Source organism: Protopterus annectens, chromosome 6.part0 (genome assembly GCF_019279795.1).
Source record: "Protopterus annectens isolate FY-2018-M chromosome 6.part0, PAN1.0, whole genome shotgun sequence".
In the NCBI taxonomy this organism is placed as follows: Eukaryota; Metazoa; Chordata; order Ceratodontiformes; family Protopteridae; genus Protopterus; species Protopterus annectens.
The window spans coordinates 262564832-262580961 of record NC_056737.1 but is presented as its reverse complement, the minus strand read 5'-3'; the positions used below and the strand labels follow the sequence as shown (position 1 = coordinate 262580961).

Below are 16130 nucleotides of genomic sequence, written 5' to 3'. Positions count from 1 at the left end.
GGAAGAACAAGCTAGACAGGCAGCAACGTTGTGGTCTGGGCCTAAACAAGGTAGGCAGTAAGAGTGGAAATCCTTATGAGGTATTTGTTTCCCACAGGTTAAACAATTGTTTACTTTTTCTGACATCGGCTGAGGCAAGAAAAGGTCCCCAACGGGGTACTTAGCTTTTTAGAAGTCTTCGAAGTAGTATTCGGTAGAAGGAATCTCTGGATCTGACCGACCGGCACTTGCGAACAGCTTCTGCTTCGGGCGCCCGCGGCAAGAAAGACTGAAGAAAATGGCGTCGGCCGATGCTTTTATACCCGAAGACCAGCAGAGATGACGTCGGGTGAAGTGCGACATCGGCCGAAGCCAGACCCAGACTTTGGAATCCGGCCGACTGAAGGGCTGCCTGACGACAGGACTACCCCATTTGTTATGACTGCAGATGCATCCATGAAGGACATCTATACATTTCTTGGCATTGAGCTTGAGCCCATGGCTTTGGCACCAAGCACCTGTTTCTGTAAGGCCCTTTTGTAGGATATCCACATCATTTGGGGATTCAATAATGGCTCCTAGTTTGCAGTCATCTGCAAACTTTGTTAGCCACAGTCCCTTAGTGCTGGCCTGTACTTCAGAAAAGTAGATACCAAACAAGAGCGGTCCAAGGACTGAACCCCGAGGTACTCCACTTGTTTGGAGCTGGATTTTGAGTTTGCTACTTTTAGTGTGGGTTCTGTCAGTAAGCCAGTTGGCAACCCATCGAGTGACATAGGGATTAATGCCCAGCTTAGTAAGTTTATATACGATTCCAGAGTGGGTGATGATGTGGAAGGCCTTGGCGAGGTCCAGATAGGCTGTGTGGACCGCCTTGCCCTCGTCCAAGGCTCTGGAGACTGATTTTAAAAAGTCAATTAGGTTGAGGAGACAAGATCGGCCCCTTTATGAAACCAAACTGGATGGGGTACAGTATTTGAAGGTTGCCAGTGTCTTTCTTTACAAGTTCCATGATAATGCGTTCCATGGCTTTGCAGATCAGGCTCGTCAGACTGATGGGACAATAGTTCCCGGGATCTAAGGTGGATCCCCCCATAGTGAAATGGGATAACTGTAGCTGTGTGCCACTCATCGGGTACAAAGCCTGAGGTGAGGCAATGATTAAATATGACACTTAGGTGAGGTGCCAGTTCATTTTGTAGTTTGTGTAGTACACAGCCCAGGATGTCATCTGGTCCCATGGATGCTGTATTCTTACCTTTGAACAGTGCGTTTTTTTTTACCTGTGTGGCCGTGATTACTGGAATTTGGCAATCTTTTGGTATTGAGATGGGCCCTTTAGGGGGTGAGAGGGGGTTGAAGTTGGCACTGAATCGATCTGCCAGGATATTGGCAATATCCTTGGGATCAGTATATTTAATGCCACTCTGTTGCAGCTCAAAGCAGATCTGAGCATTGCCATTTAGATTCTTAACATAACTATGGAATGCCTTGTGGTTTGTCCTTGGAATCTTTGGCAATTTTATTTTCGTAACTAGCTTTGGAGGATTTTATGAGGGATCTCAGCTTCTTACTGAAAATAAGGCAGTATTTTGCATCCTGGGATTTTCCTCTTTTCTTCATCAGTTTCTTCCCTCTGTTGCAAAGTTTGTTTATGGCAGGGGACCACCAGATTGGCTTCCTTTTTTTGGAGTATTGTGTCTTGGTTCTATCTGGAATGGCACGATTCATGCACAAGTGGATGTGCTCGCACAGTGCCTTAGTGTAGGATTCAAGAGTTGAACTTTCATTTCCCGTCTGCATGGGTGTCATGAAGTTTGTCGCTTCTGACTCGAGTAGCATGGAGTTGGCTTTGGAGAAGTTTTTTATGGAGGTTTTCCAACTGGGGGGTTGGGATGTGGACGTCAAGGGTGATTAGCTTATGGTCAGACCTGACCAACGAGGGGGGTGACCACTGGTGTGGAGCATCGATCTCCCATGTTGGTAATGCCCAGGTCTAGGATATTTGAGCCCCTGGTGGGACTATGGATTAGTTGACTGAGGGGGTTGGAATTCTTGAATTCCAAAAAACGTTGGGCAAAGGTGTTGGTACCCGAGTAGTTTTCCCAATTAATGGCAGGGTAGTTGAAATCACCCAGTATTATGGTGTTTCGTTGTATCTTAATATTTTCCAGTACGTTTAGAAAGGTGTAGTGAGAAACTTGGGGCATGGTGGGGGATCTGTAGCAAGCTACAATATGGATTGCAGTCTTACCTAGTAGTAAAATATAGTTGTTACAGAAGTATATTGGGTTTTGCTCAGCAGAGAGTTAACACAAACAAAAATGTCCTCACTGTTGGGATGCTGACAAGGGCACAAACAACCTCTCAGGTTACCTCTTTTAAACCGCCCATCCCCCACTCACACTCACTTGATGGAGGACGGGCAGGGAATTATCAAAGAAAAACCAAACTGCTCCATGACAGGGCACAAGACATGTACACACATTTTACAAACTACCCAGGGCCCCACAGATTAAGGTTTAAATATATACTTCTGTCGGTGTTCTACGTACCTACACTAATGAAACCGCAATTTTGCACGGCTATGCATTTATTTGGTATGTGTCTGAAAACCATCTGCAATAAACAGTGTACCTGCCAGGTTATAGTTTCATAGGTAGATACTAGGCTATCGGCCCTTGGGCCTATATAAGCCTAGCCAAAAAAGTTCCCTGCCTTTTGCCACCCAAGAAAGTTATTTTCCTCTACCCCTATCGAGCAGAGCCACAGAAGTGATCCCAGGGGTGAATTTACTATTTCCCATCCTATTGTCGAGATTTTTCTTCAAGAGGGCTAATGAGGAGCTTTGCTTGACATGAATGAGTAGTCCGTTCCAGAGCATGGGAAGTCTCTGGGACAGGAATCTATCCCTCCAGCATGTTCTGTTTATTGTGGTGGCAAGGCTTAGGTCCCTAGAGTGTGTCGCTCAGAGGGATTGTGGTTTCTTTGTGTAGCATGCCCAACAGATCTGGGTTTGACACAGCTTTGTACGTTAGGCAGAAGTCACCTCTGAGTAGGCGATAAGCGATGGAGTAGAGCTGAAGTTTTTTTGAGACTGTCTGCGTATGGCATGTTTGAGGCCGGTAATCCTCTTAGTGAGGTATTTCGGTGGACTTTCTAGTTGTTGTAGATGTCTTGCGAGGTACATGCCAAACAGGGCGTTGTACTCTATAATGGGTCTGATGAGGGGAAAGTAGAGGAAAAAATACCTTTTTTTCCTGGAGGTGAACCTCTTTGTGATGAGGTGTGAAACGTAGAAGGATTTCCTGACTACTGTTGCGATGTGATTATCAAATGAGAGACTACTGTCCACCTGTCCCCACGGTCTCTTACCACACTAAGTGTTTAGTAGGCTACCACCTATGTGGTAGTCCATGGGTATAGTGTTTTTCCCAAAGCGGATGACAATGCACTTCTTGGCATTGAGCTTGAGGCCATAACTGACACCAAGCATCAGTCTCAGTGAGGCCCCTTTATAGAATGCCCACATCATTAGGCGATTCTATTACGGCGCCTAGTTTGCAGTCGTCTGCGAACTTCTTTAGCCAAAGACCTGCTGTAATAGCATGAAAGTACAACTGTGTACACTTACCATAAATGTAGATGTTAGAGTGTATTCACTGCTGCAGTCATCACACTTGGGTTATCTGCCTGCAGGTAGCCCTCAGTCGGCCCAAATACCAGATACTTAGTATTTCTGCATCGGTTGCTGTCTCCAGGACTGAGGTCAGGGGTATAAAAAGAGGCAGCCGATGCCATTACATCAGTATTTCTTTCCCCAAATGTTAGGAGCCCCCCAATAGGGAACTAAGTTATGGTGGGGAAAAGACCACCAGTAAGAAAATACATCCCTATACCCCTGAAGGGGGGTGAGTAATAGAGAGAGAGAGAGAGAGAAGGGGGCTGCAAGGAGGGAAACCAGGACTGCAACAGTGAATACACTCAAACATACATTTATGATAAGTGTACACAACTGTACTATGTTCTTCATGTTTCACTGTTGCAGTCATCACATTTGGGTTGATTCCCAAAGCTGAAGAAAAGGATGGAGGCAGTCAAGAAGTATTGGGGCTGGTTAGTATGCCTTGCAGGACTGCTGTTGCAAAACCCGCCCTGGATTTGGAAAAGATAGGTAGGTGGTAATGCTTGGTGAAGGTGTGTACAGAACTCCAGGTAGCAGCTTCCAGGATGTCCCTGGTAGGGACTCCCCTGGGGAATGCTGTAGAGGTGGAAGTTGCCCTAGTGGAATGTATTCTGACCCCCTGAGGGGTTGGTTTCCCATGGTGATTGCAGCAGAAATGGATGCAATGTGCTATCCATTTGAAGATTGTTTTGAAATGGCCTTGCCCTCTGCCCCTGGTGCAAAGCTGACTAGTAACTGGTTAGATTTCCTGAAGGGCTTAGTCCTGTCAAGGTAGAATCTGAACTGTCTGTGGACGTCCAGGGAGTGCAGGATCCTTTTCTCTTTATTTTGAGGATTAGGGAAGAAGGTTGGCAAATGAATAGATTGGTTGAGAGCCACACTGGACACCACTTTAGGCATAAAGGAGGGGTTAGTCCTGAGGGAAACCCTGTCAGTATGGAAAATAATGAAGGGTTCCACAGTCATAAGTGATTGTAGCTTGGAGACTCTTCTAGCTGAAGTGATGGCCAGAATCAAGGCTGTTTTCCAAGAAAGTAATTTTAACTCTGCTGATGCTGCAGGTTCAAAGAGGGGTAGCGTGAACTTTTCCAGTACAAAGTTAAGGTCCCAAGCAGGAGTGGGAGCTCTCCTTGGTGGCCTTAAGTTGTTTGCCCCTCTCATGAACTGTTTGATGAGAGGGTGAGAGAATAGAGATGGCTCAGTGTTGTAATGAGCCGAAATCAGAGGCATGGATCTTAATGGAGGAGAAGGATAGGCCTCTATGGCGTAGGTCTGCTAGGTAATCCAGGATTAGAGGTAAGGAGGGCAGTGCTGTGTCCTCTCCTTTAGAAAGAGTCCAGGAACAATACCTTTTCTACATATCAGTTTAGAATTTCCTTGTACTGGGTCTTCTGGCTTTAAGAATGATGTCCAGTACCTGCTTGCTTAGGCTGGTCACTGGGGGAGAATTTAAGGAATGAGCCAAGCTGCAAGATTCCTGGTTTGCAGTTGTGGATCCAAGATCTGTCCCCTCTGCTGAGGGAGGAGGATTGGGATCTGGGGAAGGTGCCAGGGTGGCACTGGTGACAGACTGTGCAGTAGTGGGTACCAGTGCTGGTGTGGCCAGTATGGGGAATCAGGATTGTTCTTGGTTTGGCCTGTACTATCTAGAGTAATATTTTTGAGAGAAGAGGCGGGGGGGGGGTGCATATATTTAGAGGTTTTCCCACTGGAAGGATAGGGCATCCATTTTCCAGGCCCTGCTGTGAGGTGACCTGGTGCAGAATTTGATGAGCTGGTAATTGCAGGGGGAGGCAAAGAGGTCCACCTTTGAGGTCCCCCATTTCTGGATTAGAATACTGACGGTGCTGGGGTCTAATTGCCACTCATGTGGGTCTAAGAGATTTCTGCTCAAGTAGTCTGCCAGACAGTTTTGTTTGCCTGGCAGGAATTGAGCTTGCAGATGAATCTGCATGTCCAAGGCAGTGTTCCACAGGGCCATGGCTATCCTGCAGAGTGGGTAACTGTGTTCCCCCCTGCTTGCTGATGTACCACATAACTGTGGTGTTGTCTGTTTATATCAGCAAGGGTCCTGGTGAGAGTAGGGACCTGAAAGCTGTCAGAGCATGCTGAACAGCTAGCATCTCTTTTTGGTTGATGTGCAGATGAGACTGACTTGGGCTCCAGAGGTCCTGAATGCACTTGTCGTCCAGGTGTGCCCCCAGGCATAGTCTGATGCATCTGTGGTTATGGTCCGGGGGGTGTGGGGTTGAGTAAAGGGAACTCCCTTGTTGTGGTTGCATGTTGCTGCCCACCAAAGGAACTCTGTCCTTAGACTAAGTATGACAGTTTCCAGGTCCTGAGAATGATGGCACCAAAGACTTAAGTACCACTGAAGTTTCCTCACATGCAGTCTGGCATACGGAATTAGTAGGATGCAAGAGGCCATGAACCCTGAAGGCCTGCAGGATTTACCTTGCTGATAGCTGGGTTCTGGTGGCCATTTGAGTGAAGCAGCCTGTCAGATAGGCTTGTTTTTCTGGAGTACGGAATGCCATCTGGGATGCTGTGTCCAAGCTTGCTCACAAGAACACAATCTTTTGACTGAGGACTAGTTTTGATTTCTTTTCGTTGATAGTGTACGCCAGGGAGGTTAGAAGGTTCTTTACAAATGTCAGGTGCTGCAACAGCTGTTCCTGACTGTCTGCCTGAATCAGGCAATTGTCCAAGTATGGGTAAATTTGAATTTTTGTCTGTCTGCAATAAGAAATGGCTGGAGCCAAGCATTTTGTGAATACTCTGGGAGCAGTGGATAAGCCAAAGGAAAGTGCAGAGAACTGGATAATGCACAGATCCTGCCCTGAAACGTAGGTATTTCCTGCATGAGTACCTAATAGGGATGTGCAGATAGACTTCTTTTAGGTCTAGGGTGGCTAACCAGGTGTCTTTGGAAAGCATGGGAAGAAGCTGTTGAAGGGTGAGCATTTTGAATTTTGGTACCACTAGGAAGGTGTTTAAAGTGGAAAGATGTAGGAATGGGTGCCAACTGGCCTCTTTTCTGGGTACCAGGAAAAGTCTGGAATAGAACCTTTCACCTATCTATTCTGCCGGAACAGGATGAATTGCCTTTATGGAGGGACTGAATTTGGTTTTGTGCCTCTGCCCACTGGTTTGGAGTAAGGTCTAGGAGCCCTTTTGGGGTTGGCAGTGAGTGGAAGTAAAAATCTGTACTCCTGGAATACAATGTTGAGGACCCATCGGTGTTTGGTGATGGAGGTCCAGTTTTTTGCATGATGGGCAGGTTTCCTCCTAGGGGCACAAGCAGTTGGGCAGAGGTGAGGAGAAGAATAGAGAAGTCATTGTGAATTCTTTCCGTAAGAGAGTGGCTTAGCACTCCCTATTTTTGAAGTGAAGGCACTCCATTGCTTAGATCTCTGCATACCCTGAGACGGAAGTCTGGGGAGTCCTTTTCCACTCGGTCTAGTTTGAGATGGCCTTGAGGGGGCTGGAAAGGACCAATGTTTCGAGGGGCAATGCCTACTGAATCTAGGAGGCCGCACTTACAAGAAATCTTTGACTGGCTGCTTAGATTTAGCCTTTTCTTTCATCTTTTTTAGAACCTCTTCTGCTTTGGTGCCAAACAGATTGTCCTTGTTCAAAGAAGCGTCTAGTAATTTTGACATGGTCTGGCAAAGTCTGCTCCTTAAGCCAAGCATGCCTTCTCAGAACAGAACCAGTGACTGCTGCCCTGCAAGATGCTTCTAGGGCAACAAAACCACATTGCAAAGTACACTTGCCAACTTGGGTTGCAGAATGCATAAGCTCTTGTAATTATTTATTTTCTGCACAGTCTATAAAGGTAGCTAATGTTTGCTAAATAAGTTCCATAGTATGTTGCTGGTATTTCAGCATGTGAAACTGGCAATCCAATGCCCTAATGGCAAGAGTTTCACAGGTGTATACTTTTTTTACCCCATTTGTCTAAAGCTCGGGAATCCCTGTCCAAAGGAGTGGGATTCTTAGCTGTAGTTGTTTTTATACCTTTAGGCCCCTGGGAAATAACCTCAGGGTTAGAGCAGGATTTTTGAAAAGAAATTTGTGAGAGTCAGGGACTCTGTAGTACCTGTCTGGTTTTCTTGGAGCAGAGGGTATAAAGTATCAGGAGTTACGCTGGATTCCATAAAGACATCATCCGCAACATCCAGAACTGGACGTATTGCTAAAGGTCTATGTTGTGGAAAATCTAGAAATTCTCAGAGTCTCTTTTTTGGACTGAGGATAGTCTTGGCATTCCCAGTGGAAATGCTCACAAAGTATGTAGGGTTTCACCAAAAGAAAAATCCTCTGGAGTGGAAGCACAGGGAAATGATTCCTCTGCATCAGAATCTTCATAAGCAGATAAAGGCATGTCTTTATATTCAGAAAACTCAGAGTTGTCAAGACTCTTGGTCTGTTAAAACTGCTGGGGACAAGTCTCGTTCTCTTAGCAGGAGAAGGCTGGCTTCCCCTACTTAGCATAATCAGGTCTTCTGCCATTTTAAGCATTTGATTTGCTTGAGTTTAGGTTGTTGGTTTTTTAGGCATAGCTCTTACTCTTGGCCTTAGAAACTCGGTAGTTTTAGTCAGAACTGAAGACACGAAAGTAGTAGTCTGTTTGTGTAGAGTATCAGTAGTGCAAAGAAATTCCTCAGAAACCGGTGCCTGCACAGGGGCTCTGGACCCATCCAAGGTAGAGACATCCGTAGGTTCCGTAGTCAAAGAAGAGTCTTGCTGCATACCGGACTCTGAACGGGTCTCAGTAGCGGCCTACGAATCCATCGAAGAGAGCATCAGGGTCTGCGAAAGCCCTCACTGAGTACCGGCCTGTGCGGTCTGTCTCTGTCTTTATCCTTACTTTTTTTGGAAGATTGGTAGTTGGATGACTTACTGACACCATTTTGGAATACAGAGATCAACTGCAAAAGTATTTAGCGACAATAAGGGCCCAACGACGAATAGTTCAGGTGTTGAACAAAGCACAAAACCGACAGCTATGTATTTCGTGGTCTGGGCCTAAACAGGTGACGCAGTAAAAATGGAAATCTCGGTATGGTATTTGCTTTCCACAGGCGAGGCAATTGTTAACTTTTTCTGACATCGGCAAGAGCAAGAAAAAAGGATCCCCAATTGGCTTCAGCAGACTTCAGGATGATTCAATTCGGAAATGAAAACTCGGGTAGCGACCGACTGGCACTTGTGTGAATTGCTTCTGCTTCGGGCTCCACGGCAAGAAAGACTGATGTAATGGTGCCGGCTGCCTGTTTTTATACCCCTGACATCAGTCCTGATACGACAGCAACCTATGCAGAAATACCAGGTCTCTGGTATTCGGGCCGACTGAGGGCTACCTGCAGGCAGATAACCCAAGTGTGATGACTGCAACAGTGAAACACGAAGAACATCTTCTGAGAAGTACATGCCAAACAGGAGAGGACCCAGGACTGAGCCCTGTAGTACTCCACTTGTCACTGGTCTGAAGTTGGATTTGGAGTTGGCTACTTTTACTGTGTGGGTTCTGTCAGTCAGCCAGTTGGCCACCGATCTTGTGACATAGGGATTTATGCCCAGTATAGCAAGTTTATCTATAATTCCAGACTAGAAGAATGGTGTTGAAAGCCGTGGGGAGGTCAAGATAGGCTGTGTGCACCACCTTACCTTTGTCCACGCCTCTGGTGACTGCTTCAAAGAAGTCAGTCAGGTTTAGGAGATATGACCTACCTTTCACAAACCCAAACTGAGTGGGGTCCAGTGTTTGGAGGTTACCTATGCCCTTGTTTATAAGCTCCAAGATGATACGTTCCATGGCCTTGCAGACCAGGCTTGTCAGGCTAATGGGACGGTAGTTCCGGAGGTCCGTGGTGTCTCCCCCTTTGTGGAGTGGGATAACCATCACTGTGCACCATTCAGTAGGCACAAAGCCTGAAGTGAGGCTATGATTGAACATGGTACTTAGGTGAGGTGTCAGTTCTGTAGTTCGTGCAGAACCCAGCCTGGGATGTTGTCAGGTCCCATGGATGCTGTGTTCTCGGCTTTGGAGAGTGAGGTATTTACTTGTACAGCCGTGATTACAGAGGCTTTGCATTCTTCCAGTATAGTGATGGGTCCTTTGGGGGGGGTGAAGTTTGCACTGAACCTACCAGGATGTTGACAATATTAGTTAATTCTGTACATCTAGTGCCACTGTGCTGTAGCTTAGATAAGATCAGAGTGTCGCCATTGAGATTCTTGACATAGCTGTAGAATGCATTGTGGTTGTCTTTAGAATCAGTGGCAATTTTATTTTCCTAACTAGCTTTGGAGGATTTTATGAGGGAACTCACATTCTTACTGAGGCTGACCAGGGAGTTCCTGCAATCAGGGGATTTTTACTCTTTTTTGCAACAGCTTCTTCCTTCTTTTGTAGAGTCTGTTTATGGCAGACCACCACCAGATTGACTTCTTTTTTTTTGGAGGATAGCATCTTGGTTCTGTTAGGGATGGCACAATCCATGCACTCGTGTATGTGCTTATACAGTGCATTTGTACAGGATTCAGCAGTCGTACCTCTATTTTCCATTTGTATGGGTGTCGTGAAGCTTGCCACTTCTGTCGTAAGAAGCATGAAGTTGACTTTGGAGAAGTTTTTTTTACGGTGGTTTCCTTAATGGGGTGGGGGCGGGATATTAATGTCTAGGGTGATTAGCTTGTAGTCAGATCTGACAAGCAAGGAGCTGACCTCTGGCGTGGAACATCAGGTGCCCATATTGGTAATGACCAGGTCCAGGATATTGTTGCTCCTGGTGGAGGTATGGACAAGCTGATCCAGGGCATTGCAATTTATGAATTCCAGAAAGCATTGAGCAAATGAGTTAGTACACAAGTAGTTTTCACAGTACACGGTAGGGTAGTTGAAATCGCCCATTATTAGGGTATTGGGCTGTACCTTAATATTACCCAGTATACCAAAAAAAGTGGAGTGGGCATCCTGGAGTATGCCGGGGGATCTGTAACAAGCTACAACCTGGATTGCCGTCTCGCCCGGTGTTAGTTGCACTTGGATAATTTCGAATGCATTATATTGAGCAACTTGCCTGGAGGTGAGGATATCCTTAATGAATATGGACATGCTGGAGGTGTGGATATCCTTAATGAATATGGACATGCCTCCTACTTAAGTGTTTCGGTCCAGGTTAGGTTGCCAAAAAGTGTGGTATGAGTTATAGCCTGGTAATGCAGGGGTGCTCTCTGGAGCCTTGAACCAGGTCTCAGTCACTGCACAGATGTCGATGTTCTCCATTTTACAAGTGCCAAGAGTGAATGCATTTTGAGGTTTAGACTTCTAGGACTGAGTATCATTATCCTCAGATTTTGCTTCCTTACACCTGCTATGGTGATGAGTTTGTCATTTGAACCTTGCCTAAAAAAGGCACTATAGGGGGGGGCAAGAGCCTTAGCCAGTATCCGAAATCCCAGGGTCAACAGATACAGGCAATCTCTTGCAAAGCATCGTGGTCTGTCGATCATGTCATCCCAGGCAGACAGACACTGGATCCCCTTAGAATGACATCAGAAGCTTAGCCAATTGAAGTCAGTCATTTTGCCCTTGTATTGCGAGGTATCATTCCGGGCAATGGCAGGATGCTACTCAGGGTTAGGGTCATACATACCTGGGCTACATGATCCGAGAGCTCCTCCATGTCTCTTTTCATGAAGTCCAGGGGGGTACATCTCAGGTCATTCACACCAACATGGACAATGACAGAGTCGTATTTGTACTTGTTGTGGAGTGACCTGAGTGCTTGCATTATGTGGCGGATCCTGGCACCAGACAGGCAGCTGACAGTAACTTGCTCCTTGTTTAGCCTGGTGAGTGGGTCATCAGTGTGCCTGACTATAGAGTCACCTATGACTAGTGTGTTGGGTACATTGTTTTGCCTTATGGGCTGAGGTTGAGTGGCACACTGATTTTGTGGGCTGTGTCATTTGGGTAGTGTTGGGGGGTGGTGGTTGCTTGCGTTTCAGCTTTGGAGGTCTCTGTTTGGGCAGATTTTTATTGAGAGCCTCCACGAATGTAGGTGTGTGTTTTGTGCCACTATGTGTGGGTTTAGGTGGTGTGGGTTTTGATGGACTATGCATTGAGTGTGGTGTAGGTGTTTACCTTCTCCTCTTGACTGTCTAGTACATTCTTGGCTGGAGAGAGTTTGGCTATACAAGTGCATCTCTCACAGGATGTAGTGTTGGGTCGTAGAAGGAAAAGGTTGTCAGTGTACATGAGGCAATTGCTACATTGCCCCAAGATGCCCAGATTCATTAGGTGGACAGGGGAAAATACTGGGAGCTGACCCTTAGACCTGCCTGGACAGGTGCTTATTAATTCAAGTACTAAAATCTGTTTTTCTCCTATCAAGTGAGGAAAGTTGAGTGCTGCAGTAATTTAGATTGTTCAGTGCTTTCAATGAGTTTTGAACAAGTGCTGAGCACAAGGAAACAGTTTTGAGTGTGAAAACTGGCTAGTTCTAAGGGAAAATTAGAAGAGCAGACTTTCTGGCATCGGGGAATAGTTTAACCCTAGTTAAATGGCACTGCGCAATGAGTAAAACCGCACAAACACAGGCTTTAAAACAGAAAGATGAAAGGGATATCAATTGCACAAAATGTCTAGTAAAACTACATATTCTGAGCTGAAACCACTCCTCCAGCGACAGATAGGCTGCTCAAAGCTCACCACTCTCACTGATGAACAGAGATGCTTCCTTCTATCTTAGTAAGGAAACAGCCCAGAATTCAGCAAAATTTGAAAACCAGACTCTACTCGTTACAGAAAGGCGGAAAACAAGTAGAAAGATGAGTTTTTTTCAAAAATTAAAACAGATACAGTAAAACAAACACTTTTAAAGCAATAATGGCTATTGTACTTGTGTAGCCCCCAACAGTTCAACAGTTGAAAAACACTTAAAAACGATCAGTTAAAGTGCCAGCCGTATCAGAATTCAAAAAACAGTTCAAATAAGTTGCAAAGTTAATAAAACATCAGGATGACAGGAAACAGAAGTGTGTTCTTAACCACATTCACAGCATAAAAATAATGCTGACAGTTCTTTAACAACTTGCATAACAAATACCACTTTTTAAAGTGCCTAAGGCCTCAGTGAGGAGGCTTAGAGCAGCTGCAGATTTCCACGTATGATTGACCATGCTGACAGCAGTCACAACTTGATGAAAAATACTCACTTCCTGTGTCAACTTGCATTTGGTGCTTTATCTAGGAGACAAGAAACTTGCTAAGAAATACCTTTGTGTAGTTCCTGTACTTGTTTTGCAGCTACATAGCCAAGGTAAGGTAACTAAGATCCAACGATACAGTTTTACATACAATGTCAGCGGTGCTCACTCCCACACCCCTTCATAAAAACAGGTAAACCGTAAAGGTTAAACTTACCGGAGGGAAACATTTTTCAGAAACTTGAAAAAATAGCGTAAAATGTCAGTTGTTTTCTCAGTAAGAAGACACGAGATCAACAGAGTAGCACTTATCTTCTCCTCTTTTCCAAGTTCCTGGGCCTTAAAGAGAGCTTCTTGTAAATCCATAGGAATTACTGGCTCTGGCAGTTCTCTAAAAAACTGCTTAAGAAGACCTGCCACATCACACGGCAAAGCTGTTTGTATACATCTCCCACCCTCTTCCAGTTTAGCCTGAAAAAAAAAACAAAACAAACTACATTATGTAATGGACTAATAAGACGCTGAAAAGCGGAGCAGTGCATTTTTACAAAAACAGAAAAAAGCTACCCCCCCCCCCCAAGATGGAATGCATGTCATATAGAAGACTTGTCAAAATGGTACAAATTGGCCACAAATTACACCATTATCCTTCAAAGCTAATTTACCAAATTGTTGAATTCATAACACTGCAAATTGGATGTCATATAAGTGCATCTCAATTTAAAAATATAAGCGTTCTGAAGTGCTTTTTGAGTCCCTAAGAAATATTGCTGCCTTTCTTTGACCACTAATTCAGTAATCACAACTTATGGGAAGTATCCAGTCAAGGATATCACATATCTGGCCAGCATAACAACGTTTGGGCATCTTCTTACCCTGCTGAACGTCTGACATGCATCCTAACAGCAAAAATAAAGTGGTACACAAGGGATGTATGGACCCAAAAATCCTCAGAATTTTCTTGCCAACAACCAGCCAAAATCTCACTTTCTTTTTGGTTTATCAAATATACATAATTCTGTTGGGTAGATAAGTATCCCCATGGGAATATCTTCCTCTTAGGTCAACTAGGAGTGGCAAATGTTGCTGTGGGAGGCAGATTCCATATCCAGATAGTCACAATCATTGTTTATTCTGATAAGCTCCCAGTCAAAATTACATACAGAACTCCATTTGCCAGTGTTTGGAGTCAAAAACCTTGAGAAGTTGCATTCTCTCTTACGTTTCCTTGAAAAATAGAGTCTTAAGCTCCCACGAGGGTAGGAAGGCTTCTGAATATTCCCTGTCAAATGTCCAATAGCCAAAAAAAATTAAAAAAAAACATTCCAATGTGGGAATCAAAAGAAAGCGACCAAAGTCTATTCTTAAGAAACAAAGTAAAATTAGGTATTACTTGGCTGTTACAGGTAACATTAATAAGCTTCTGATGGACATGCCTGAATCAGACAAAACTTCTTTACTATCTTTCCTTAGTTCCGTTTTCCAAGTGACCAGGCATTCCATCAAGTGCACTTAAGCTACTGCATCTACCAGAGCTGATGCTGCAAAAGAAATTACAAAAAACTTCCATGACAAACCTAAGTCAGATTTATTTCCAGACAAACCCTCCATTATTTGCCCATTACCCTCTTCCCTACCTTCTTCTACCCACAACGGTCTCTCCCAACCTTCCTTTATTGAACAAGTTTTTCCTTTCCCTCTATCGAGCAAGTTCTATCTCCCTTCTTGTAAGGAAATTGATAAATTCAGACCAGTACACCATTCAAATAAGATACAAACTCTGCTCTTCCCACCTACCCATTTAGGTATCCCATAACTGCCTTCAAACCAACACCAACTTAATCTTTCACATTTTAAAATTGTTGTTCCATCAGGGAACCAAAGAAATAGTTCCAGTTCACAAACACGCTCACAAAGTTTCTAATCAAGACTTTTCTTAGTTACAAGAAAAGAAGATACTTGGAATTTTATTCTGGGTTTGAATATTCAACACCTTCCTAAAAGTCTCAAAGTGGAGAAAGCTCTTTCTTTAACCTTTGCTTCCAGTGATTCTTTAAATTTATTGGTTATCCTGGGTGTCAAAGATGCATACCTGCACATCTCCATTCATTTAGACCTGAAGAAATTCTTATGATTCTGTTGTTGTTGTGTCTTTCGGCTTTTCCCGGTTAGGGGTCGCCACAGCGGAACTCCGGTCCGCTAATGATTGGTAGTTGATTTTTACGTGCCGAGTTACCAGCCCTGATGCACAACCTTCAACGAAGGTATGCCCATTCACGCATGTCTCCACGCAGAAGACGCTCTAGCTGAGAATCGAACTGGACAGCGTCTTACTGTGAGGCGACAACGCTACCGCAGCACCACCACCACGGATAAATTCTTATGATTCTGTGCCTTACAATTTCAATTTAAGTATTTCTGCTTTGTCCTTTGGCCTTTCTACAACTGAGAAAGTATTTACAAAACTATCTCACCACAGTCATAACCTGTTGCAGGCACTGGGAGTTCTTATCTATCCTTATCTGGACAATGGTCTCTAGGCACCTACAACAGACCAACTTCTCCTGAATCTGAAATTCATAAAAGATATTTCACTCCACTTCTGTTTCACAGTAACTACATAAATAAATAAAACAAATAAATAAAAACACAAGTCTAGCCTTAGTCCCTTCCTCAACAGCTGGTCTTTTTGGATTGCCATCTACACACTGTTTCTATGATGGCATGTCTCCCAGCAAGACAAAATTCAAGTTTCTGATTGCTTTCAGTGACAGAGCTGTTGAGAATGACCTGGGGTACATGGTTTCTACAACTCTGATATCTTCTGATGGACTCCACAAGGAAAATTCAATGGTACCTCAAGTCTGAGTACAGTACTGCCACCCCCTGAACTTTTCTACTCTTCTCTTGAACTTCAACACACAAAATTTCTTTAGTGGATAAACCAGATATCAATCAGGGAGTGCCACTTCTGGTTACTACACCTTGCCAGAAATTTTACACAGATGTTTCATAGAAGACATCCTCCATGTCTAATCTGAACATAAAGATACAGGGTGTTTGGTCAGGGAAAGACATAAAAGCTCACAAACATCAATGAAATTAAAGCTGTGATCCAAGCCCTTCAGTACCATCACCGTCTCTGTGATCTCTCTGAATTCTCAAAGCTACACCACTGTAATGTGGTACAGCAACAAGCAGGGAGGGACAAAGTCTTACAAACTCTACAGGCTTGCCAAGATTGCCT

At 44.5% G+C, this 16130-nt stretch overlaps 1 protein-coding gene across 2 annotated transcripts in view; it reads right to left on the bottom strand.

Annotated features, from left to right (window-relative positions):
• Positions 1-16130, bottom strand: part of LOC122804250 (rho GTPase-activating protein 11A-like) — a 1502515-nt gene that overhangs the window by 1063957 nt on the left and 422428 nt on the right. For both annotated transcript variants that reach the window (XM_044074009.1, XM_044074010.1), the window contains exon 4: positions 13101-13354. In XM_044074009.1, the coding sequence (XP_043929944.1) occupies positions 13101-13354 (254 nt within the window). The remainder of the gene's footprint in view (positions 1-13100; positions 13355-16130) is intronic.